The 26,931-nt window shown below is 42.7% G+C and overlaps 1 protein-coding gene across 3 annotated transcripts; it reads left to right on the top strand.

Annotated features, from left to right (window-relative positions):
• On the top strand, window positions 1-26,576 carry UGP2 (UDP-glucose pyrophosphorylase 2). Of its 3 annotated transcripts, XM_087774210.1 has the most exons (11): window positions 335-658; window positions 753-776; window positions 6,291-6,418; window positions 6,971-7,078; window positions 19,432-19,617; window positions 21,085-21,218; window positions 21,873-22,170; window positions 23,262-23,459; window positions 23,649-23,891; window positions 24,362-24,466; window positions 25,461-26,576. In XM_087774210.1, the coding sequence occupies exons 1-11, from the start codon at window positions 640-642 to the stop codon at window positions 25,566-25,568; spliced, it is 1,551 nt and encodes a 516-aa protein (XP_087630336.1). In that variant the 5' UTR covers window positions 335-639; the 3' UTR covers window positions 25,569-26,576. The 3 variants fall into 3 exon arrangements, with proteins under 3 accessions (XP_087630338.1, XP_087630336.1, XP_009465875.1); XM_087774212.1 differs by lacking the exons at window positions 335-658; window positions 753-776 and adding an exon at window positions 1-19; XM_009467600.2 differs by lacking the exon at window positions 753-776 and having other exon boundaries at window positions 336-658.
• The last annotated feature ends 355 nt before the right edge of the window (window positions 26,577-26,931 follow it).

Genomic DNA, 26,931 nt, shown 5'->3' with positions numbered 1-26,931 from the left:
CGGTGCCGGCTGCGACGAGGTGGGTACGGCGCGACCGCCGCCCCCCATCCCCTCCCCGGGGCGGCGGGGAGGCCCCCCGCGGCCCCTCACGGCCCTCCCCCGGTCCCCCGGCCGCCTGAGGGAGGGGCGGGGCCGCCCTCAGGCCTAACGGCCGCGCGGGGCGCGCGGAGCGGGGGGCGGCCGCGGCGGCCCGTCCCGTCCCGTCCCGTCCCGTCCCGTCCCGTCCCGTCCGGGAGCGGGGAGGAGCCGTGCGGGGAGCCCCGGGGAGGCGGGCGGCCCAGCCCGGCGGGGAGGGGAGGGAGAGGAGGGGAGGGTTGGGGGTGGCGAAACCCGGGGCGCGGCGGGTCCGCCTCTTTCATTGATGAAATTTAAATTCCTCGGGGTTCGCCTCCCGCCCGCCGGCCCGGGAGGGACTGCTCGGCTGAGGGGCCAGCGCGGCGGGCGGGCTGCTCCCAGCGGGGCCGGGGCCGCCGTCTCTCCCGCCTCCCCGCCGCGCAGCTGCTCGACCGCCGGCGGCCAGGCTCCGCAGGGGCGCGGGGCGGCAGCCGGCCCTCCCGGCCTTGGGGCGGAGGAAAAACCCACCCCCCAGTTCAGTCTGTATTTATAAGAGCGGAGTATTTATTTTATTAAAGAGCGAAAATGTCGTCTTTTGCGAAAGGTAAGCTGATGTGCTTTGTAATTTTTTTTTTTTTTTACTCTTCGGCTGTGTATACATAGATCTCTGCTTTTTTTCTTCCTTCTCTCCTTTCCAGCAGCCCGGTGGAGCGCAGGCAGCGGTAGGTGTAGCAGCCCCATCGGCAGCCGAGTTGCGATGTGCGAGGGCTTCCTCAAAGCCGCATTCGTTCTTTGGCAGCAGGGCCTCCGCCGGTTCTGCTCTGCTCTGCCCGGTTCGCCTGCCTCGGTGGATGCGCGGCTCTCCCGTGCGGTTGTAGCGGTAGGGCTGCTACCCACGGCTGATGCACAGGCGGGATCTGGAGTATGCAGGGGGATCTTGCAAGCACAGATCTCCCCTCTCCACTAAGCGGTCTGCTAAAGTTGGGGGAGAAGGAGCACAGAGGTCGAGCGTCTACACTTTTTTTTTTTCACAGGCTTGAGTGTATTTTGGCATTTTCTGATCCTGATAGGCTCCAGCGCTCTCCTTTACGCTGCCTGTGTAAGCGTGCGCGTACGTGGTCTGAGTTTCAGATTCCTTTATTGCGAAACAGGGAGCCAGCCCACAAGAGGTCATTTCAGGAAGAAAAATTACTTTGGTGCATTGCTGTGGCAGTTTTCTTTCCCTCCTTTCCGATATTCCTAATGGCGCATGTGTGCTTTTTGTGATGAAATCCATGCCTGTAGGTTTCCTTAATGTAAACCCACGCAGACCTATCAACAAATGTAACGCTGTCTGTAGAAAGACCATGAGTAGGTCTTTTCCTATATGAACTTGGATGTTGCAGGAAACCGAGGGCCTTCGCAGGCTTTGGGAAATTGCTGTCGCTCACCCAGTGGATGTCTAGGACTGTGCAACACTTGCTCTGTAAACGCATCAACTGTCTGCAAATGTCCTGTGGCACCTGGGCAACATGCAGAGAGCTGGAGGGGGGAAGTGTTACCAGCCACGTTGCTCAACCGGCCGCTCTGAAAGTTATCAGGATAAGCCCCTTGCTGTGAAATACGTTGTGAAAATACATTCTGAATTGTTCTTTTTAAACGGAATTGGCTTATCTCAGCCCACTGCTGAAGGTAGCCATCTTGCAGGCAGGTGATATTATTTATGAAACTGAAAGCTGGAGAAACTTATGTAAAGATCATAACCAGTTTTTAAAATATGACCAAGGATTTGACAATCCTAAAAGCTTTTTTTTTAAAAAAAGTATCCACCATTTAAGTGCTCTTTTATCAAGCCAATAGTACTAAAACATGTTGCCAATGTCAAGTGATATTTTTAGCATGAGGATCAGCTGCTAGACTGAGAAATCCAGCTGTATCTGACTGTAACACCTAAACTCTTGGTGTGCACAGCTGGCAAGAACGGCTTCCTAGGTTGCAGACTTCTGAGTTAGCTCAGGCTAACCTGCTCATCCGTTAAGGAAAGAGAGAGAGATAGAGCATGTAGGTTCACTTCACGTATGCTTCAGTCCAACATGCGTTAACAAATTTTGCCTCTAGTAGTAGGAAAAGAAAAATGTTTGTAAAGGCTGAGTGGGTATGTTCAGTTCTAAAAATCAAATGAATATTTATTAGCATTGTGCATTATAGCGTGGGTATTTAAAGAGACTTTTATCCTCGTCAGGGATAAAAATTGCCTTGAACTTTCAGCGGGAGTTGGTGGAAGGTAAGGCATTCACTCTGTACCCTCAGCACAGAGTTCAAGGATAGAGCATTTAAAGTTCAGCTGCGGGTTTTTGCTTATTGACCACCCTTCTTGATTTTTATGCAAATAGCCTGGCTCCAGGGAGACCTAAATAATTTTCTGCTGCAGGTCTTTTTGCGTGCTTACTTGGATTGCAAAAGTAATTACAATTCATAACCCTCAGCCCAAAGATCCCCAATTTTTTCATGAGAGGGGGGACTTCATGCTTGACTTGTCCCATGACTCCCTCCTGTGCTGGGTGCTTGTATACTGAGTACCAAGGCAGTGAAGTTTTCTTCTGAGCGAATTAATGAACAAAACTAATCAATCTTAATGCCTTCTCCACTTTTTAACGTAGAATAAGGGGAGGGACAGCAGAAAGGAAATACATGCACACCCCTAAGTAAGGGGTCACCACTGTTCTGTACTTGTGCAGTTTTCCTGAGGACATCTGTCCCTTATTTTGTTTCTGATAGAGTACGAAGACCTCCTTTTTATTAGCTTGATCTGATTTGTCATATTTTGTTTTTTCATATATCGGTTATAAAGTTATGTATTGTAAACCTGCAAATACTCTGCCATGTGCTGTAGTTCATGCTGTGAGGGCAGGCGGCAGGTTAGCAGTGAGAGCAGAGCACAAAAGCGTGGAGTGAAACCCTCCATGTGTCAGACACCACTGTGAACTTGATTAAAGAACTCTCCTTTCTCTGCTACTTGAGGAAGCACTTTCTACTGAAGATGTTAAAATTAGATATCCTGGGTGGTGATTTTTGCAAAACCCAGTGTTTTCTGAAGCCTCAACTATTTAGTCATGCTCTTCTCTTCTGTTCTGTGCTAATATCCTGTGTGAGCCGGTCCCCCGAGAGTCTTCCACTACCTTATCCTGCCCTTTTCTTCCTTCAGATGAGTGTTCAAGAATACTGATCCCATAAAAGTGGGCTTATGTTGAAATCTGAGGCACTGGTTGTGAAATAGCTTAGAAGAGGCTTTTCTTTTTAAAAATAATTTGGGAGTTTATGGCCGCATGTTCTCTTGGAAATCTCTTCCTGCAATTATCCAACACCCCTGCCTCCCATCTGATTTCTAGACGCACAATAACTACTTTTCATTATAGCCTTAGGAAATTTTACTTGCTGTAGGAAATAACTGCTTTCAGATATGCAGTTGCACTGGCCTTTCTACTGCCTCATTGCTGCTAGGGTGAAAAGGGAAATAAACCTTCACCTGGCCTGTTAAATTTAACAGGAGCTCATGTTAAAGGACTGCAGTTGTCTTTCTGCTAGCAGTAGGCTGGGGTGCATAAATACCAGCTTTGTCCCCAGAACTGAGGGGCAGCAACACAGGAACAATTAGTGCTGAGTTCGTTTGTGTTTGGAGCGGATGGACTGATGCTGCTGTTGTGATCTTGCTTTGGGGAGCCTTTAGAGAGTGCCATAGGTCCCCACCCACTTCAAATCCTGGTGGACATCTCTTAAGATAAATGCTTAAAAGCCTCTGCCTTGCAGTGGCACGTTAAAAGCAGAAAAGCTTTGAGTTGCTATTTCTCTTGGCTGCTTAGTTACAGTATTCAGATGCAGAATAGATACTTTTCCTGCACCAGGCAAGCGCACGTTTTTATGGACTCCAGCCATGTCCTTCCTCTCTCTTTCCCCAAAATAATAATGATAATAGTACTAATAGCACTAATAATGCTCTCCCCAAGCAACCGTGCCTTGGCATGTTGAATCTGGATGAGACTGAGCGGTTGCAGTAGTTGTTAAATGGTCAACGTAAAGCCTAAATGTTCTCTGTTGGCAATGAAGGGCGCAGCCATCGGCGCTGGTAGCTTTGGCGGTCTGGGTTTCGGTGAGAAATGTGCCATTAGCTGGCTGGCCTGCGTGCTTGACACGTGGTGTTTGGAAAAAGCAACAGGTTTGCTTTGCTTCTCTGTGAGGATGTTGGTGATCAAATACCTTTAGCATTTGTTCGTTAAGTCGTGGAGAATTTATAGTGTTATTAAAAAACCCGACAAACTAGGACATTATTATGCATTTACTTTTATGATGGCTTTTTTCTTTTGATTTGTTTGTGATGTTACTTAATCTCTAAATGCTTTTATTTGGTAGATACAAGTGTTTTGGCTAATGTGAGCAAACAGGAGTTTGCTACTTAGATGGCAGCCTTGGGGAAGTTGCTAGCTGGCTCTGCCTTACTTAGCCCCAGTGTGTTTAACGGCACCGGTGATGGTCTCTGTTGAATACTTGATATTTGCAGAGTTTCTTCTGAGATGCTTTGCGTCATATTGGGAGGTTCACATGTTTTACAGGCTGATGAACTGTGAGAAATGGCCACTGCTCTTGGCTGTAACAGAAGTCCTGTAATACAGCATGTTGCAGGGAGGATTATAAACAGCTGAAAGTATCTCCTCGCAGTTGTTTCTCTGGAAGTTTAAACAGTGTTTCAGTATGCGTCAACCCAAAATGTGTGAATGAAAAGACAGTTACTTGCAGCAGTTTGGTTTGAAAGTATTGAGCCGGTATAGACTTCCTCGTTTTTCTGTAGGAGGAGGTGCTTCCTAATGAAGAGCTGTCTGTGTTTTTACATATTTGACCTGGAAAAATACACCTAACAGGCTTTCAACTATTACCTGGTTTTACTACTAAATGAAGCATTTGATTAAAAAAAGAACCTATTGTTCACTGTACTACTCATCTTGAGCTGGCGTTTCCCCTGTGTTGCACCACACACAGTATGTGCACTGCAGCACTTGTCTGTCTCTCTTTTTTTTTTTTTTTTTTTTTTTTTCTTTTTTCCCCTCCCCTACCTGCAAAACAATGCAGTCAGGAAAATGGCTTCTGTGGGCTTCAAAGCAAGGATTAGATACTGTCACTGAGTCTGAGGCTGTGGAATACTTTGCTTAAAAAAATAAAATAAAACCAAAACTGTATTGAAATGAACTGCCTCTGGCTTTCTTAGACATTCTCAATAGAATAGCCTTTTAATTCATGTTCTAAATAAATAAACTTTAAACACAGGTTCTTCTTCTAACCATATTTTCTGGCAGTATCACTCTGTTCGCTTGGAAAGTTTCCTCCAGTCCCTTTTTGCACTAGTATTTGGGGTGTTTCTAAAATCCAGCTATATTTGGCAATACATCACTTTCCGTGTTACAGAGAACTGATTACTTAAGGGACTTGGCAGAAATTAAATTAACTGAGGTCTTTAGAGAACATACTCAGAATGTCTTTTGAGAACGCGCTTGCTTCAAATGCTTTCTGTTGGAAAATAAAGTCATGTTATCTCCCGTTTCTTTCTGTGATGTGGACTTTACTGTATAGAACATTTGTGTATTTACTCTCTTTCACATTTATGGAGCTTATCACTTTCAAAAGCAAAACAAATGCTTAAGTGATAGACAGACAAATTTTCTAGGTTGCTTAGTAACTGAAATGCATGCTGTAGTGTGAAAATACTCAAAAAGTAAGGGAATATTTACTGGAACAAACAAGATCGTGTGAAAGGGCACTGTATAAATAATTAAAGCATATGTTTTTATTTGCTTGTGTGAACAGAAGGATACCCTTGATCACAATGTTCTACATAAAAGAATTATTTTAGTGAAAAGCTTTTTCACACTTGTTAAAGTATGTTGATGCGGTAGGATGTGAATTCTTTGGCTCTCTAGCAAGGAAGTGTACCGCTGTGGATTGTTGGACACTTCTTGAGACGGATCATTGGTCTTTTGGGACTTTTTTGAGTTTTGAGAGAAGAGTTGTTGTTCTGTGGCCCCAATCTAAGGTCTGTTCTCCAAGTTACTAACGACAAAACCTTTAGATTCCTGGAGTGCTAGCACAGTAATAAAATGAGACTAGATTATGTGAGTTTATTAATTTTTAAAAGAAAACTGAAGACTATTTGTAGTTTAAGTTAGTTTTCTTCTTTTTCCTTTAACCCCTGTTTTTTATTTTTATTTAAGATTTCAGCAAAGCAATGTCTCAAGCTGGCACTTCACAGTTTCAGGAAGTCATTCGACAAGAGCTGGAATATTCCATGAAAGTAGAACTTGATAAGATACTTGCGACTGCACCTTCAAATGAGCTAGAGGTAAGGAGCATGATGTGGGCGCAGCTCAAAGCATGAGAAATTAGATGCAGGAAATTGAGGCAAATTTTATACAGGGAGACGAGTCACAGAATACCACAGTCCTTATTTTTAGGACATGCTCTGATCCTGTGTGGAAGAGTAGCCTGGATACAATGTCAGTAGGAGACTTTCAGTTCCATATATACTGGGTGACAGAGTTGTTATTAAGTGTTTAATCATCTTTAGTTATTAAAGGTTCTATGTAATCCTTAATGGATTACAGAAAGGGAAGGTAAAGCTGTTATCCTAAAGATTGGGCCAGATTCTAATGATTATGATTTTGGCTAAAGACATGTCTTTTAGGTATCCGAGCTGGTTTTCTACCTTGAGTTTTAGTGGAAGTGAGGTTTTGGTACCTTTTAGAATTTTACTTAAATTTTAGCATGTCTCTACTTCAGTGCTGATACAATGACTCTTGTGAATAGGTTGTACTTCAAGTTTGTAGAAATGCTTCTGTGATTGAATAGGTATGCATTAAATACCAGCATTAACTAATGCATTTCTTCTTTGTAGCACACTAAAAAGGACCTGGAAGGATTTAAGAAGCTATTTCATAGATTCCTACAAGAAAAGGGACCATCTGTGGACTGGGGGAAGATTCAGAGACCTCCAGAAGATTCTGTAAGTTGCAATGAAGTGACAGCATGTAGGGAACATAAAACCGGTAATTGCCATTTGGACCAAATGATGTAGTCACCCATAGAATGGATATAACTGCCATGCTTCTGTAAAATCACGTAGGACACCACTTTGGGTTCTAACTGAAAAAAAATTATTTATTGACATATGTTGTATGTGTTCCTGAACATCAGGTCCTGCTTAACATATGTATCAAGTTCTTCGGCGTCGTTTTGTTAGCTGTTCTTTGAGCAGGGGATCAAAATGGGACAGATGCCATCTTCCCATTTGGTACCTTCTCTGGAGTAAATGGTAACTTGTGTTAGAGGGGAAGTAGGTAGGACCCTTGTTGATGCCCCTTCCCTCCTGCCCGTGAAAGAAGGTTGTGCCTCTCAGATGAGACTGTTCCCAGCAATCCATTCTGCTAAACAATTTGAAAGGGACATATGGCAAGTGGGCTGGGTTATATAGCTCATTTAGCAACTTCGGGAATCTACAGCGGCTCAGTAAAAGAGAGGAATCTGAAGCAAGTAGTTGACTGTGGGGTTTTTTTGAGTGTAATTTCCTAATGTCAGCTATGTTGTTATAACTTATAACCTGCCGCTTGAGCTGCTGCTGAAAAAGCACTAAATATTTTTTTCAGCACTGCTTAGTACTGAAATAAACACTTCCTATTAAACCTAACCTCATTTTATTGATTCATCTGCGGCCCTAGGCTGTCTTTTGACTCTTGCATAACTAACGGTGTAGTTGTGCTACAAATTCTTGCTTTTCCCAGTGTAGTGATCTTGGCATATTGCGGGACTTCTGTATACTTGCACATTTGCGGTTTCTCTTAGTCTCTCTGTGGTGATTCAGTCGAGGCTCTGTTTCCAACTGAAAGGCAGGCTGTCCACTTACTTCCAGAACAGATGCAGTGCCACTCTCTAAAGCGTTGTAAGAATGATGCTGTTTTAGAGCAAGTCTAGGGTTTTTCCAAGGTTGAGTGTTTTCTTTTAACTTCAAAAACATGTGATGTCTCTCTCTTCTGTACTGTAACATTGAATGAAGTGTTGCTTTGGGGAGAAAAATCCACCTTCAATGAAGAGGCCAAGGTGAGAAACTGGACTTCTAGATAGCATGACTTACAAGGAAAGCTGAAGAAAAGAGGGTTGCTTTTAGTCTAGAGGGAGTGAGACTCTGGGGAGTGATAAGTCTTTTAAATATGTAAAAAGGTAGTTGCAACAATGATAGGAATAAACTGTTCTCTGTGTCAAGATAAGGCCTAGGATTAAATGACAGCAATTTGATGCGAGTGAATGGACTGCTTTGTGGCAAGGGAGAGCTATTGTCTACTTTTAAAGTTTTGCACACCTTCAGTGGAAAAATTTTCAAGTTCTGTAAAGGACTGAAAATTACCGGGCAGGACATTGGGAGCAAATGTCAAACGAGGGTTATGATAAGACACTGAAATAGACTGATGGGAGATTCCCAGGCAAGGCAAGCTCTTGAAAAAAGGAAGTTAGACAAAGATCTAACTTAAGGTCACAGAGGGCTGAAAAGAGGGTGAGATTAGAAGGAGTATCTCTCTTCTTCCTTGTGGCCTGACTGGCTCATTCCCATCTGTGTCCCTTAGCTGCGTAGCAACTTTTGACCGAAAAGAAAAAAACAACCAAACCCAAAATGGTAAGACTCCTGCAAAATCAGGTCACTTCGGCTTAGGAGAGATGCATACATGATCTTGGAGGAAATTTTGCTTCCTAGCACAAACTCCAAATCAAATAATCTTACTTGATAAATGTCACAGAAGAAAGCTAGGGAAAAATACCTGCAAACAAACATCCTTCCATCTCTCCTTCACTTCATAATAAATATCTCTTGCTTTAGGATTCCTGGGATAAGATGATAATTAGAGACTTCCTGATCTGACAGGAGGCGGCTTGAGCGCTCTCAAAAACTGAGAGCAAACTTAATGTTCTTGAGTGTTTTTTCTTTTCCTTTTTTTTTTTCCCCTCCCCCCTGACTATGAGTTCCGTTTTCCTGCCAACCTCAAACCCTGCTTGTATTTATCCCGCCTCCACCACCTTCTTAATATGTCAATCATGTAGGGGACATACCGTGGAAAGTGAAAGGTGTCTTACATGAAACCCTTTTCAACTGACCTGCAGTATAACTTCTCCCAAATTATTCTTTGCTGAGGGGTATAAGTTGTGGAATTGTGAGATAAAAATTGATTTTTTTCAAGACCAGAATTCCAGAATTATCAGTGTAACTAGTATAGGTAAGAACAGTAGGAGCTTTTAGAAGAGGTAAAGAGTGACAATTGTAGAAGGGCTTCAGAATAAAGACTGCAGTACTGAGTTCTTTGGGACAGGTGTCCATCTGTGAATATATGTAGATTTTCTCTGAGTGCTTTTATTCAGCTCTGGTTGAGTTTTTTTCTTCTCTTAGCTATAAAACCTCATAGTGTGCTCTCCTGGTCTTGTTAGAACAACACAGAGGATGGTACACACAAGACTTGTTTTGAAAGTTGGTTCATAATCTTGCAAGTGATGTATAATTGCCTGTTCAGGCAACCTTGTTTTATGAGGTGGTGGGGTGCTCAGCTGCTTTTGAGAATCTTGCCCTACAAGTATCATGGCCTAGAAGGCAATGACCTGCTCTCCCCAATGTGAATTTATTTGCCTGTGATTCTTTTGGAGAATTGGTTTGCTGCTTCATCAGTCCAAAGCACTGAGAATTCTGGCATGTGTAACCTTTAGCTGATACCTAGTAGAGATCAAAGTATGTGTTTAGGTGTATATGTGCGTGCGTGTGTATATATACATACAGACATACAAATGTGTGTATCTATTAAAAAAAAGCACCCAAAAATGTGCCAAAGTGTGGAGTTGTTGGTTTTTTTGTTTGTTTATTTCTAACAGCTTGAAGTTCATGAATAGTTTATTGTATTTATAGGCTTTGTCTTTTAGTTTTCTATTTTACATAAGCTACTTCTGGCTTTCAGATTAGGTTGGAAAGGTGTTTCAGGCTTTTGCCCGATGTCATGGGGCTGTGCTATGCAGGAACAGAATTTCTGATCAGACTTCCATGGGTCATCGTGATGTGTTATCCATTGTACTTGTTCTTTGACTGTAGCTTTCTGTTCTTTCCTGAAGCATGTACTGACAAGTAAAGGCTCCTGTCAGTAAATTGAAAGAGAAATGATTGTCTTGTAATATTCCTCCATTTTTCTCTGCAATGGGAGATTTCATCCCTGACCTCCATGTTTTTACCGATGGGCAAGCAAATTGTAAGCTCCAGACAAATGATAACAGAAGAGTGAATCCATTTCACATTGTATTGGTAAACTTCTGACTTGTTTTTTCCTTCCAGATGCTTTGCTTCCATGTGTCCAAAGGCTTACAGTGATAGCTGGCATAGTTAGGACCCATTACTGTTACAGTCTTCAGAGAAGAAAGTGTACTTAGACTGCTGGTTAACAAGGAGAGGAGGTAAAGAATGTGGACATGGCAAGTGTAATTTAATCCTGTTGATGTAGATTGCAGTGATCTGTTTGTTTGAGTTGGAAGCAATAGCAAAGTCCTGCTGGGAGGCCTCTGAGGGAACTGCAGTGATCAAGTTAACCTCAGAGCAGTGATGCAAAACCTCATCTAGGATGTAAACACCCAAAGCAATGTGAGTGTGAAAGGAGGTTGCCTACTAAAGGTTTTGTTTCCCTGGTGGTTGGATTCTTGTCTGCAGCTCAAGTTGTCATCTCAGGGAATCGTATCATGAAGGAAAAGAAAGAATGTCATGCTCTTACTCAAAAGCAAAATCTTTTCCTAATCTTCAATTCTGAAAGCAGGTTTTAAGGGTTCACTTGGTGCTATTTTTAAACTGTCCCTTGGTGCTGAGTAAATATTTCCTTGTTGTTCTGCAAGTACATATTGACTAATATCGGTGTATTCTTTTCCAGTCTACCCATGATGACAGCCCTGGTACTCATTTTGTCTGTCTCTGACAAACTCTTCCAAACTTCCTTGCAGTAGGAGTATGCTGAAATCCGTTAGTCAAACTCCCAACATTGCCTCATGCAAACTGTTCTGAAAATCACTTCTGTGACATTGTCTGCAAAACCAAAAGAAGATATGTCATCTTAGAACAATCCCGAACCACAGTGTTGAGACATGTCTCAAATGAGTAACACTGTAGTCATGCATCTGTAAGCCGTCTCATTCTGGCCCATTTTTGTTCCTGAAGTATTTCCCCATCAGCACACATTTGTCAAGTCCACTGTTCCAAACCCTTAGAGCAAGAATTGATTTTTATTACTGTGGAGCACTTCTTAGGCTTATGTGTACGCTCATAGGTGATGAGGTAGTTCTGCATATTAGAGCCTACACATGACTGGAACTGCTAGATGATAGCACTGGCATCTGGCAGTCCTGATGCTTCAAGGATCCTGCTTGAATTTGAGTTCTTGACATTTGTTATTCTCTGAATTAAAGACCCTTCAAGATCCAGGGCTTCATTGCCAAGTTGTCGTTTCCAATGTCTATGCTGAAAGAAACTGAAATATTCAGTGAGGCTAAGTTATAAATTTTGTGTTGTAGCTGATGCAACATCCAATGAACTCAATCCTTGATGGAGGGCCTGGATGGAACCATTAACTTCATCAGACTTTTACTCTGCGCTGCGTAAGCTAGTTGCAGACATGATAGTGAAGGCATAAAAGGGTAGTTGGCATTTTAGCAAAAGCAAATGATTTTGAGGCAGTCTGGCCCTGAACTGAGTGGCAGACTTTCTTCTTTTTGGAGAGCTATATTGTGAGCGATGCAAGAAGAACGTAGTGAGACTTGAAAGTTGAAATCATTTTTTTGGCTGTTCAGACAGCGTCTGAATGTTGTGGGTGTGACTTGCATCCCACCCAGCTAAAGCTCAAACTTAAATGTTTTAAATCCATTTGCAATCTAATACAGAGCGGTATTGACCTTAGGGTGGATGGGAAGCAATGGCAGGGAGTAAGGATCTAGTCACATTTCTCTCCCAAACTGTACCCAGCACCAAGTATAAATTGCTCTAGTTCTTGTTGAGTCGTGAATCGTTAGTTAAGCTTTCTGATGTACCTTCAGTACATCAAAATCAGTGTTTATCATCTCTTTGTTAATGAGAAGAAGGGTTGTTTTTAAGGGTGTCTACCCAGCATAAACACAATCTTTGTTGTTGACAAAACCCAGTGAGATTCTGCTTTTTGCACACTTCTGTTCCTGAAAGTTCTAGGAACTTTAGAATGAAGTTCCTGCATATGTGCTCTGAAATGGCAGCACTGTGTGGGTTTTTTGAGAGCAATCTTGGGCTGACAGCGTGAAGCTACCCTGACCCTTGAGTAACTCATTTCAGTATTGACCTTTGGGAGGTAAGGGTCTGTGGGTGTGGGGATTGTAAGGATCAGTGTAGTTACAGAGTAAAAAAAGTGCTTAGTAGTTTGGGCAACAGTCTCCTTAGATAAGAACTGAGGGAATGGGTGCGTGTGTGTTAATTCTTCTCAGTGTGTGCTCGGATATCTGCCGTCAGTTCCTACAGCGCAAGGGGTTATGAATGTATCAGCTGTCCCTGCCTTTCTGACAAATCCATGCTGGTAACTTTCAGGATCTTTTACCTTCAGTAGTTTGTTCAGATGCATCCTGCAACACTGAAATGCTGTATCCATGTCCTGCCTCTCTCATTTATTCTGCATGTTTCCTTTTGAAAATACAGCAGAATAAATGAACTGTGGATAGAATAAACTAACTATGAACAGATGGTATTCCTGAACGGATATGCATTTGGAATAAAAGAGGGATTGCACTAGATCAAAAAGCTCCAGTTCTGTTTGATTTTTGCATATTAGCATTCTGCAAAGCTGCTTATATCAAAGATTCTTGCATAGTATCTAGAAGATTGCTAAAGGTTTTTCTTTGTATGTAGACTTTTTTTTTAATGGAAAGGAAGGGTAAAATGAAGGAAAGGGATGCATGAGATGCAAAGGACTTTGAGTTCTCCTGCATGAAAACCATTTTCCGTCAAGCTTATAGAATGTGCCTCTGTTATTCTTGTCTGGCACGGCCGTAGCTGTTGTAAGGTAGTGCTTAAGATCTAAATTCTCTTTGTGAGAGCTTGGCATGACTGGTGAAAGTGGTGCGGTTTCCAGTTGGAACTGGAATAGTGCAGTTTTTTGTATCCTTCCTTTCTCCATCCTCCCCCAGCTTCCACTTACCGATAATCCCACATGAAAAAAGTCGTGTTCTGTTAGAGGTTCCTTTGACTTGTTCTATCCCCTGGATCTGCAATGAGTAGATGACCAGATCTGACATGCAAACCTGTTGCTACAGCTCAGCTTGAAGTTGTGGTTTTGATCCAGGTGTTACTGGCCTCCATGACCTTCAGATCCTCTCTCTCACACCTGCTTAATTCCTAATAGCCTCAGAAAACGTTCAGGGCAGTGAGTGTGCGTGGCAGCGTGATGCCAATGCAGCAACCGTCCTGCTCTGGACCGCCTGAAGCAGTGATCTGTGGGAACAGATGAAGTCGTCTCATTTGCCACGCAGTCCTGTTAAGTATTGCTGAAGTCTTCACACAGAAAGCGTGTTGGATGCTGTTTTAATAGCTGACTTTCTGATAGATGCAGGCAGTGCTGCTGCCCTAGCTTCGGTATGGGTTATTTCAGTCGTGCTGATGTGCTCTGTTGCATGAACAGAGACATCTGGGGATGCTAAGGCATCGCTGATGCAAAACCAGTCTAGCGTGTGCCTCTTTTTGGTTGCTGAACTGCTTGCTGATAACTAATTGCTAGAGCTGTTGTTGCTGCTGTCATTGTGCAGTGTTTTGCTTAGGTCAGTTGCTTCTGTTCTATGGAGGGCATGCCATGCGGGAACTTTGGGTTTATTGGTGACAAGCGCCATAAACCTCCAGTGTTTCGTGATATTTTCAGGTCAGCTGTAGCTGACTGGCAATCCCTTGAGACACAGTTATGCGAGTGATAAAGTTTTTATTTGTTTGTTGTGAAGATTGCCATACAAGCTTCCCGTTGAGTAGACTTCATCACCTGGCCTTAGTTTTCCAACTAAGGAAAGGTACTGTGTGTATAATCTGTTTTCCCACTTCCTCATACCCGAAGCAGCTGACTTTTCTAGTCCTTATTTACTGTAATCTCTGAATATTTTCAGGAGAGCCTTCTCTAGCTCATAGAGTACACACAGCACATGCATATATGATAGGCCTTGTATGTATATCTTCTGTTTGTTTTCTTCCCCCCTGCAATATCATCTCACTTCCTGGAAGAAATTAGCTTCTCAGCTAAGTTAAAACAACTCCGCAGACTTGAAAGCTTTCTCTGTCTTAATTTAGCTGAATAACTATTGCCAGTCATAAGTTTCCTGATGAAGGGCTCTAGTGTTCCTCTGTAACATAAAGTGCTTGTGTGGGCAATCTGAAACGGTCCTTTTTGAGATCGGTAGATGTGAGTATTTAGGAAGTGGCTTTGACGCGATGTTTATCTACGTTGCCACGGCTGCCCCAACTTAGTAACCTTCTTATCCTGGTATTCTTTCAACAGTTGTTTATGCATGTGGCAGAATTATGTTGGAAACCAGGACAGATGCAAGTGACAAGTATTAGTAGCTTAGTAACCTTTGGATGATGTGAACACAACTCAGGGCCATGGAGAGCAAGCTCCACTTGCAGGGGAGGAAGAACAGTATTTGAGAATGCCTAGAGAAATGTAGGCTCACTAATCAGAGAAGAGCTGGGAAGGATATTTCCTTCAGACCTCACGGGTGGATAGGTCCAGTCTCTCACCTTACAGCTAGTCTTCCTTATTAAGCTGCTGTTGTTGATCTGACTTTTCCAGTCACCCACCTCCCACCACTTCTGGTGTGGGGGAAGGAAGAGTACAAGCCCTGTAGAAATAGTGCAACCATTAGTAGGTTGGGCCTGCTTTCATTCCTCTTCACCCCTTTAAGCAGCAGGAGACATCAAGGCCGATGTGTTGCGCATCTTTGATGCGGAGAACATGCAACTTCAAAAACCAGATCTACAGCTACTTGTTTGTTTCAAGACATTTTACATCTTCCCCATGTAACATTACAACTTCATGTAAGTGCAGATGTTGCTGTTTATTTACCAAAAGTCTGAGTACAGTTAAACTTTTTAAAAATATTTTGTGGGTTGTTTAGACTTTATGAGTGTATCTTCTGCATTAAAAGAGGCACAACAAGAGATTGCTGCCTAAATGCCCAAACTCATTTTGTAGATCTTCTAGGATGCTGAGCTCCCAACTTTACAGGCACAAACCCAAATAAAATTTAAAAAAAATAAAAATCTGTTAAGACCATTGCCTCAGAGAGACCTAAGGGCAGATGCTGCTGGAGGAGCTTGTGGTTAGGAACCGGTGCCTGCTCCCCAGAGTGCAGCACTGCAGCGCAGGGCAGAGCACACTTGGCATGGGGCAGACCCTGGTGTAGGGTCAGATCCCCCCGCGGCCCTCCTGGGAGCTGCTGCCAGGCTGTTCCCTTCCAGGCAGGCTAGGCATTTGGGCTGCGCTGTGATGGGGCTTTTATCCCAGGGCTCAGTCACACCTGAACTGCTCTGGTGCCACATTTGGCTGCTCCCAATTTTGCTTATCCTGGCTTACATGTCTTTTAAACCTTTGCTGAAGTAGGACTGTGGAGATGCTTCCAAAATGCTGCTGTTAAATTTAAAATGCGGAGAGGAATGTTTTGATAAGATGTACTGGTTTTACGTTTGTGTTACTGGGCATCACTGTTATCTTCTGCGAAGTCTCATGCCTGAGCAAGGTGGTAGAGTTTTGTACTGGAAAACTGGCAGTTCGCTTGGTGTTTTATTTCCTGATATTTCAGGTCTGGTTTAGGGTCTTTTGCCCCCCTGCCCTGGGACCCCATTCATTTCTAGCTGTCACCTTATCTTCCACCTTCTTTCCTCTTATCAACCTCAGCTGTCTCTTTCCTTACTTATTTCAACCTTCTGTCATCTTTGGATGACGCAATTGAGCAGAATTTATAACCTGGAGGCAGGAAGCTGCGCCAGGGTTTGGGGTAGAAAAGGGAGAGCGGAAAAAGGCTGCAGTTGGCCAGAGATTGTAACCAGCAAATCTGAGGGAGAGAAAAAAGCAAGGCAAAAATGGATGAGTATTTCCCTTCTGATCACAATATTTCATACCCTGCCTGTGGTACTTGGAGTAATACACGGCACAATCCTGTTATCGCTAGGCACTGTGTGACTAATTGTGAAGATGCGTTTATGATTAGAACAGCTGTTTAATTTCTCGATACTGCCAGATAAAGAACCTTTTTGCCTAAAATGAATGCTGTCACACCCTCACATGAGAAGGCTGGAATGGGAAGACTTTACTATATTGCTTCCCTAGCAAAGTGGTCCAATTAAATACCTTCCAGTAACATATTTGGTCTATAATAGGAATTTGCATAAATTATTCATAACGAGTTGTGAAGTTATCAGTTAAGCCACGCATTTAAAGCTGTCAGCCTTTTTAATGAAGGGATCTTGAAGAGCTGTTTTTAACCAGCTGGTTAACAAGGAAGGAGCCTGTTTTTCATTCTCAGTTCAAGGTAGCAGAAATCCAGAGCGATCATTTTGATTTAGTATACTTTTTCCATGGGCCACTTGAGTAATGCATTATCGTTTAAGTGTTGCATTTTATTTCATAATCTTATGATACAATGCCGAAACTGAGATGCTGTCAAACTGCTGGGACCCCCCGAAACCTTGTTTGAAAACCTTCTCTCTTAGATGTGTGAATCAAATTGTGGTGATGTAAGTAAATTTCTAGGGATCAAAGTTCTGGTTGTCCAAAGGTTAGCATTCAAATTAAAGCCTTGGCTGGCAAGTTTCCACTCCCTTGTCCTTTATTGATTCACGCATGCTGACAAATCTGTGTGCTGGTCAATGACTAAAATGGCATGTTGTTTCTATGGCTAGCACTCTCTGCAGATTAAATGGGAAATAGCATGCCAACATCACCTGCTTTGTTTAATCAGTTAATTTCTTTCTCTAAGGAGGACTTATTAGCAGATGACTGCAGCAGTGATTGTGTTACTGCTTGCTGCCTGAGCCATGATAACTCCACTTTTACCTTCCAGCCTGCTGAAAGCATCAAATAAAAACTGATTATACTACCATGTCTGCGACTGTGACTTAGCTGGAAAGTGGTAGCTTAAATGCATAAAATTTTCCTTTTCATTCTTACTCTTACAAGCTAAATTGTTTTTATCTTGAATGCGACGATAACTTTACACTTAGGATGGTCTGTGCATTACTAGTAAAGCCCCTTACCTGCATATGCTGTCTCAGGGGTTTTTGGCATAGGGAACCTCTGCTGCTTTTGAAACATGGAGAAGTACAGTTAAGTCTGAACTTGGTAGGCAGGAATGCAAGAACTTCGTTAAGAGCATGTAGATGGAAACATTTTTATCTTTAATGTGTTGGTTAAATCTTAGTATAGGGTCATGAGTGACTCTGGATGTTACCTTTTCTCCTGGGCACAGTGTAGTCTGGAGGTACCTGTATTCCCAATACCTGCCAGAAACAAGCAGCAAAATTCCTGGCATTTGTGCAGAATGTAGCTTTAAAAATTGCATTAAAAGAAAGTAATTACTAGGCTTACTCATCAAGCCTCATTATTTTAGTTGCATATCTTTGTTTTGATGGGTGCATATCACAAAACTTGTCTTGTTCCCCAGTAACACTGCCCACTGAGCCAAAAATTAAGTCACAACATTGACATATATTTTTAATGTTTAACAGCTAGAGTGTTTCAACAAGGAATCTGGTGCTATTCTTATATTTAATGTTTTCGTATTAGTTAAAAATATTTTAGTGAGAAAGTAGGGCTTTCAAGTTAGGTTACTCGCTTGCTTTTTTGGAGTACATATGCATTGGGAAATTTTTCTAAATGGAATGAGTTTAAGCAGTTGCATTGAGATGTTCCTCCTGGACCAGTTTCCATTGTTTGAGTAATGAGAGTTTAGATAGTCGTTATACTGTGACTTGTGGAGTGTTCTTACCGTCAAATATATACCATAAGCTTTCCAGATCCTGCGTAAGGCAGAATTGCCCTAATGTGAGGGATCTGCTCTAATCTGCTGCCTGTGGCGTGCTGGAATGTTGGAATTGCGCAAACTCTCCTCTCTGCCCCCACACATCCGAGTAAGAAATATGACTCTTGTTCCAGTGCAATGTGAATTAACATTTGAACCCCAGCCTGACTTTGCCCAAAGCAAACACAGTTCTGAAAACTACTCTGTATGTATTTGGTTTTGGAAATCAGGTGTGGATATCACAAACCCCTTATCGGAACTACAATCATTTTCTTGCTGCTAGAATACACGCAGCACTGAAACACTAAGGCTTTTCTTCAAAAGAAAATCTCTAGAAGGGCAGCCTAAAGGAGAATTGTATTGATTTTGCTCTAACAGTTTTGGCATGGTACTTGTTGCATTATTACCTTTATTTCTTTGACTTAAGTGCTTTGGATTAGGAGACAAGCAATGCCTAATGCAAGGCACACTATTATTACAAGCCCGATTTTGCTCTCCATCGCTAGCCCCAAATGTAGCCCATACTCTGTTTTTAAACCTGTAGGATATAGCTGTCAGCAAGGTAGAAGACTTTCTGCAAGGTATAATGTGAGCTGGATGAACACATCCTGAAAATACAGGATAAGAACTAGGAACTTTCTTCCACTTTGTAGCACGCTATTGGGAGAGATGAATTACTATATTGGACTAGTAGGTGGAATAAAAATTGGTTTAAACTGAGTCAGAGAACAAACCTTTTGCCAAGAATGTTCTTTCTGACAACCTCAGAGCAAAGTACCAAAAAAAAAAAAATCTGCTATGAGTTTAAGCTGCTCAAGGAAGAAAAGTTTTATGTCCTGCATGCAGAGCCTGTGTTCTTAAATTGTGGTCTGGCTGAAGGGGGAAGTGAGTTAGAGGGCTCATGAGGAGACCCCCTCTCCTCCTGCAAGGCAAGAGGAGGGTGGTAAGTGGCATAACTGGCCCGACTTCTTCCTTAATATTAAGTTTCCTCTACCTGGAAGAGCAGACAGAGACATTTTTTTCATCTGGATGAAGCTGATTGTGACTACCGTGACAAACTCTATAGAACTTCTCAAGAAAAGAGGTTATTGTAGTAACAGGTGGGGTTGGTTTTGTTGTAACATCAGGTTGTTGTAAACTCATTGTGCAAATGTTCTTTAGTATCATAAATCATATAAACAAGTGTGGTCATTGTTGCCAAATTTTAAGTTTTGAAAGGTTTTAGGAGAAAGCAATGTCCTTCCAAATATCTGATTGCTGTTTGTTTGCTTGTTTTTACAGATCCAGCCCTATGAGAAGATAAAGGCCAGAGGACTGCCTGATAACATTGCTTCTGTCTTGAACAAGCTGGTGGTTGTGAAACTGAATGGCGGCTTGGGCACAAGCATGGGCTGTAAAGGCCCAAAAAGTCTTATCGGGGTGCGGAACGAGAACACCTTCTTGGATCTGACAGTTCAGCAGATTGAGGTAACTTTTGATGGACGACTTCTACATTGGAGGGAGCAAGACACACTGAGCTCCTCCTGTGTGACCCTTTTAGAGACATCACAGTGGAGGCTTGCCAAAGGGAAGAGGAGAGGGAAATGAGGTCTCGTCACAGTGCTAGTGGTGGAGAACTGCTTCGGAAAGAGGAGGGATGAAAGGGACGGAGCCATCGGCGAGTGAACTCTGTCCACTCCACACGTTAGCACAAGTGTAATTCAGCGTGCGCACACCAACCCAGACAGTGGTGATTGTGTCCAGAAGCACAAGCAATCCAGTTGTAGAGCTGGCCTGGCATGGCTAACTCCTGGGTTTGTTTCCGACTCCTCCAGGTGCAAGTTTAAGTTTAGCTTTTTAAAGGCTTTTTTAATGTGCATTAGAACAAAGCTCTTCACAGCAGCTCCCAGTTCCTTGTCGAATTAAAACTCTCATGCTGGAAGCGATTGCTGGCATTTCCCTCTGAAGAAAGAAAAGTAAAAGAAAATAACAGCTGCTGGTGTTGAGAGAGGACATTTCAGCTTATGTTTTTAGTGCAGAATATTCCTCTTACAGCAGATAATTAAGATGGTCATTAGAGTAGGAAATTGGGTGTGCCTGTTCCATGGTTTCTGGAGCTCCAACAATTTTTGCCTCAGCAGGGTGTTTGTGTGGAGAGACTCTCCCGTGTGTGTTAGACAGTTCTATAGCTCTATAGCAGATTTAAATTTATATCCAGCTAATGCAGTCCTAATCCTTTGGTGTTGTGGGCGCTTTCTCAAAAGGGTCATTGTGGAAGTCTCCGACTCCACCAGAGGGTAATGATCCTAAACACTCCCCAGCAGACGAGGGCCATCTGCAAATACATGATACAAAGCTTAAAAACTCACTGAAGTATCTATTTTTTTTTTTTTTCTGCGCACTCTGTTTTTGGTGGAATGCTGTCATGTTTTCTCATTTTTGCCTTTGCTGTGCACATGGAGATGCTCTTGTGTACCTCAGCTCCATTCTATAAATTCCCAAATGATTAACATGGTGACATTTCATTCCTATTGTCCATCTCAGCCTGCCAAGAAGAGTCAAAAGTGCTCACTGTGCAGAGAAGGTTTTGAAAGTCCACCCTGACAGACTTTAATAATTTGAGGGAAAACATGCCTTTTGTAATCAACAGTAGCCTAAAATTTAAAATAATAATTTTGTGGTGTCATGCTTTTCAAATTTTAAATCTCGATGCAGATTTAAAAACAAAGATTAATTATACATTATTTAATGCGGGCCTTATCTTTACTAACAAGGATTTGTTTTCCTTTCCTTTACCTGATTTATTATCCTTTCTGTCAGCATAAACGCATCTCTCTATCTCATGTGTTTATTATTTCCAGTCTGTTTTATCTAATTTCTTTCTCCCAAAATCTTAGGTGTCAGGAGTTAAAGCTAATAATACATGCTGAATTTACCATTTCTTTCCCATCTCAGCATTTAAACAAATCCTACAACACCGATGTTCCTCTTGTTCTCATGAATTCCTTCAACACGGATGATGACACAAAGAAAATCTTGCAGAAATACAGTCACAGCCGTGTGAAGATATATACTTTTAATCAAAGCAGGTATGAAAAAACTTCTCCACTTGGGGTGAAAGGAAAAACTAGTTCCATATTCCAAGTGGTGTGGGTTTTTAGTTTGAGATGCTGAGGTAGCAATAGTGTCTTCTGTTCCCATGTTCGGTCTCTATTTTGGGCCTTTTTGAAAGACTGAAGGGTGTTAAGCAGAGGCAAAGGCAATGTATTAAAATGAGGGAGAGGGGTATGCGGGGGACACAGTTTCTAAGAAATATAGGAATAATGGTGTACTGGATGCTGGCCACTTGATTCCTGAATTTGCTTTTAGGGTACCTGGGCTCTGCAGGGAGACAGAACAGGGCTTCCTTATCAAGAACAAACTCTAATCTCAAGTGGCTGATGATGTCGGAGGCGTGCTTGGCATGCTCTGAACCTGCGTGGCAGAGGAAAGCTGTTTCACAGCATGGTCGGAGAACTGTGGCTTTAAATCGTTGAATGAGAGATTGCATTCTGCAGCTTCTCAGTGACAGCTCAGTATTTGGATGGGTCTTTCAATTTGGAGTACTTACACTAACCTAGAAAGCATCTCTTCAAAAGCTGTGTGAAAAAGCCCGTGTAGTTGCACTTTTACTATCGTATTTTGTTTTTCTTTGTGCTAGTCTGACATTGGTGAGAACTTAACAACACCCGTTGTCTTCCCAGGTATCCTAGAATTAACAAGGAAACTCTGCTGCCAATAGCCAAGGATGTATCTTACTCAGGAGAGAATACGGAGTGCTGGTATCCCCCAGGCCATGGAGATATTTACGCCAGTTTCTATAACTCTGGTCTGCTGGATAACCTTATCGGAGAGGGGAAGGAATATATTTTTGTATCCAATATAGATAACTTGGGTGCCACTGTGGACCTTTACATTCTTAATCATCTTATGAACCCACCCAATGGAAAACGCTGTGAATTTGTCATGGAAGTCACCAACAAAACCAGGGCGGATGTGAAGGTAAAGGGAAATAGTTGTGCAAGTCTGTCCGGATGCCTGGCATGTTGGTGAAAATCTCAGCCTCTTGGCTCTTCTGTATGCATGAATTCAGACATACATCAAATCTTCTTATAGCTATTTCAGGCACCATTTAACACATCAGCTGTGATCTAATTTGAGATGCACAAAATCAGCAAGTTTATGAAGTTCTAATTCATGGACCAAATTGGATCTAGGTTCTGGGCAACAGCAGGCAGGGACAGCCCGGACTTGACTGAAAACACAAGTGGTTTCTGCAGGGTGCAGGTTACAACTGCCATACCTTCTCCAAACTGTCACTTACCTGGGGGAGGAGTTCGGGGATGGTAAAAGTAGAGCACTGAGGGGCGGGATACAGCAGTTGTATCTCTCCTGACTGAAAACTGCCTAAGCTCCTTACCCAGCTGCCAAGGCGTGCGTTGCACAACTTGGCTTAGTGTGGCTGCCAGTCTGCTCCCGCCCCAACTACCCGACTTCGTGCAAAGTCCAGGTTTGACAACTTGTCAGATGTTTATGACCTGTATCAAATACTTCTGGCATGCAGTAATTTGTCCCATAACTGTACTTTGCCACTGTTCTTTTAAATATGAGGATGGGGAGGAAATGTGATTTTCTCTGTATTCATTAGATATTAAGAAAGCTCTGACTTAGTCCTATAAAACCACAGAAATGCGCTGTAAGAATACAGTTCAGGTTACTGAAGTACCACTTGTTTCTCCAGTAAGTGCCCCAAATACAGAACTATTAGCTTTGATTTAGATTTTGCTCTGTAATCTAGCAAAGAGTACTGCTGAAGGTGATTTTTGACAACAGCAGCACTTGCAAAAGATTCTCAGCAACTTTCCTGACAAGAATTAACGGCCTTGGAATGCTGAAACATGATCGTTTGACAGTTCTGACTGTACTTTAAACATACTCTATAATTAGTAACGTGGTAGCTGAACACAAGCAACACGTTTTCACTGAGGTTCAACTTTAAATGCCAACAAAGCAGTGCATCTGTTTGGGGTGTGGGAAGGGTTTCTCTGGCGTCTCATGAACAGGACTTAAAACTTCTTCTTTGACCCTTGCAGGGTGGCACGCTTACGCAATACGAAAACAAGCTGCGGCTGGTGGAGATAGCTCAGGTCCCAAAAGCACACGTGGATGAATTCAAGTCCGTGTCAAAATTCAAAATATTCAATACCAACAATTTGTGGATTGCTCTGTCTGCGATTAAAAGGCTGCAAGAGAAGAACGCTATTGACATGGAGATCATTGTTAACCCAAAGGTAATCAGCTAGGAAGGTTTTAGAGGAAACGGGTGCAAGAGAACTGTTCGTTTCTAGGTAACTAAACAGACTGCTGCCTTCGAAAGGGAGCCAGTCTGTCGGTGAACGCAGAGCTCTTGACTTACGCTCATCTCTAGTTTTGAGTGCAGTTACCTGCTGCTCGTCTTTACGTTGAGTTTTCTCTTCCAGACTCTGGATGGAGGCTTGAATGTTATCCAGTTGGAGACTGCAGTCGGTGCTGCTATTAAGAGTTTTGAGAACTCTCTGGGGATAAACGTACCTCGTAGTCGTTTTCTGCCTGTTAAGACCACGTCAGATCTCTTGCTTGTGATGTCTAATTTGTATAGCCTTAATGCTGGATCTCTAACGATGAGCGAGAAGCGTGAATTTCCAACAGTGCCTCTTGTCAAACTGGGAAGTTCTTTCACAAAGGTAAACTCCTATAATTATACTTTGTTTTTCTCTCTTTGAACAAAAATACAGTCCCTAGCAATAAGTTAGTTAAAAGGGAGGTTTACTTTACCTACCTCTGCCCAGCTGGGCATTCCTTTTTGCTCTTTGTAAAGAATTGTTAGGCTGGTAGGATACAAACTACTTAACGCATGCATAATGTCATACTGCTGTTCGGTGCTCCTTTACCCCGTCAGTCGAGGAAACAGAAGGGTGAATTGGGTTGTGTGTGTTCTCTAGAGTTTGTCCAGCTTCGGTGGGATACTGCCCTCCCTGCTTCTCATAGTTAGCTCCGACAGAAACGACAATGCTGTGTTGCTTTCCAAGTAGCAACTTTTATTATATCAGATGGAGATTCCAGAAAGATCCCTGACAGGAGTTTTCAGGAAGCTCCCACGCTTGTCATCCACAGATGGATTTAAACTGTCTCTATTCTTTCCTCTCTCCAAAAGGTTCAAGATTACCTGCGGAGGTTTGAAAGTATTCCAGATATGCTGGAGCTGGATCATCTTACGGTTTCAGGTGATGTTACGTTTGGGAAGAATGTTTCATTAAAGGTGAGTGTGTAATTGGGATGCTCCTGCAATAAACATGACTGATCTCTGCTCCTTGGTAACCGATCCCGCCCAAGTCAGTGCATGTACGCACAGTCCAGGGAAGCACAATTCCTAGGAATTAACCGGCCCAAGGACCGTGGAGGCCAAGACTGAAGAGTGGCCCTGACGAATGAGTGCGGGGTGTTACCAGTATAGCTGCTTCTCTGTATAGTCCCAGGGAGAGCTGAGGCTTGTCTGTGAACCTTGAAAACACCACCGACCTCCTGACTCTGCGTTCAAAACAGCGCTTATGTCTTTGTCCTTTAGCTCTGCGTGGCACGTACCACCCCACCTCCGGAGCTGGCTTTATAGCCACAGGCCCCTTCTTCTCAGTTTGGGGTTCTCGATTTAGTAGTAAACATTGGAGCTGAGCAAGTTAGTTTATCATCATCTCTACTGGCATCTGGCCAACCCTAGCAGAACGTTGTCACAGTCCCTGACAGTCTAGGCCAGTTCAGCTGCTGCCCCAGGTCGGTGCAAGGTGGGGCTACAACAACCAGCACTTGGATGGGCGTAGGCTACTCTGAGGCTGCATGCTCACACGGTGTGTAGCTGTTCCCAGCTCTTTCTGTGTATCAGCATCTGCCTTATAGCCGTAACGGTGAGCTGTGCTGTGACGTACTGATGTGGGTCACTTTTTTTGCACCTAAAAGCAAGCAGATGTGATAAAAACGCTTACAGCAAGCATGTATCTTCAAAGAAGGCATCAGCTCTGCTTGTAAGCTGATTGTATCTAGTATGCTGGTAATCACGGTGCTGCCAATATTGTTTGTTAAGGATCTCCGTTGGGGCAGGAGGGGGGAAGATGTCTATGCAGGAACAATCAACTAAATGCATTCAGGATGTGGCTGTGCTACAGCTGACACTTCACTGGTCCTCCAAGCAACCCTACTCGAGCTCATTCCAAGTCAACAAAGAAGTTTCTCATCATTTGTTTTCTCTTCTGTAAATCCAGGGAACAGTTATCATCATCGCAAATCACGGCGACAGAATTGACATCCCAGCTGGAGCTCTACTAGAGAACAAAATTGTATCTGGCAATCTTCGGATCCTGGACCACTGAGTCAGCAAAAGGGCACAGTCGGTTCTGTATGACCGCTGTGCTAAACCAGCCTCGTAATGGAAGAGCCTTTTAAGCATTAGAAATATAAGTACACAGAGGGCCTACGCTTTGTCATCTTCACAGTACCCTGCAGTATTAATTTAAAATTAATTTCTCTTGCTTATCTTTTTAAGCAGACACATAGCGCAATGGATGTGCGTAAGTAATGCTTCAGTCCTACAAGAGATTCTGTAACTCAGTTAATATAACCTTGAAGTGCAATACTGTTTGTCTTGAGGTAAGATGGACAGATCTTCTTTGATAAGACGTTAAGAGGCTTGCCTCTAACAGTTAGTAGTTTTGAATTGCTTGTAACTGCAGAAATAAAGCTGTGAAGCAATACATGTGGGACAACATGGTTAGCTACTCATGTGACTTTTTAGGAAGTATAAGTGGCAGGCACAGTTGAAAACCAAAAGTTTCACTATTGCTAAATGGGCCGTTAAAATCCCCGTATTTCACGTGCTCACAGCCATCCCAACCTATAGCCCTCTTTAACCCCCCCAGGCTACGCATGGGATGTCCTATCCCAGTTGTACGTCAGGATACTGGGGTAAGGCTGTCAATACCTCCATTTCTGTATTGTGAGAGAGGGAATTGTTGATGTTCCAAACTCACCCAAAGAATTGAATACTTGAGAAAAATGCCTCGGTATCCACGTGTGGTGTTTGCTTTTTCACATCCCATTTAAGACTGGAATTCCTGTTACTATCGTAATCCTTGATCTGCTCTCTTTTTTTCAATAAATGGATCATGTTGACTACACCCATGTTCATCCTGTCACAGCCATGTATGTTAATTTATCTTCTCCTGAGTCATTTCTAAATTTGTACAGGAATTGAAATCCCTGTCCTGATCACTATTGGTTTCTTAATGTCTCCCTTGTATTTACATGCAGACAACTTTATTTTATAAGCTTAGTATAACACTGGTATATATATCATTAAAGAAGTTGGTCTGTAAAAACAACTGTGGATTTTATAGCTTTATTTTGACTGACAATTAATGACATCTGTTATGCTAACAGATCAGCATGCCTGTCTGAAGAAACCATAGGCACACACACACTGTAGACCATTCTGTCGCACATAATCGTCACAGGGTTAGGCACTCGGACTATGGTTAGGTAGAGAGGTGTGAGGTGAAATACACAGGCACTTTTACTTAGTTACTGGCAGCGTCCAGTCTTAAAAGGTAGTATTAAAAACTCTTAAATAAATTAATTTCAGTTGCCCCTTCCTCAATGGTGCAACCTTTTATAAGCAGCCTAAAAACTTTAAAATTCTTCCTGCCCTGTTTTCTGTGTCCTCCTCTGTCTTTCGTG

Source organism: Nipponia nippon, unplaced genomic scaffold (genome assembly GCF_047370975.1).
Source record: "Nipponia nippon isolate SJK-2023a ecotype South Korea unplaced genomic scaffold, ASM4737097v1 scaffold_4, whole genome shotgun sequence".
NCBI lineage: Eukaryota > Metazoa > Chordata > Aves > Pelecaniformes > Threskiornithidae > Nipponia > Nipponia nippon.
The sequence above is the reverse complement of the archived record's forward strand: the minus strand, read 5'-3'. Positions and strand labels throughout refer to the sequence as shown.

Bases quoted from the DNA above. Each gene is read 5' to 3' on its own strand.
- UGP2 (XM_087774210.1), top strand. The intron at 19,618-21,084 runs GTAACTTTTGAT...TTCCCATCTCAG, and splicing joins TGACAGTTCAGCAGATTGAG to CATTTAAACAAATCCTACAA. The intron at 23,892-24,361 runs GTAAACTCCTAT...TCTCTCCAAAAG, and splicing joins TGGGAAGTTCTTTCACAAAG to GTTCAAGATTACCTGCGGAG.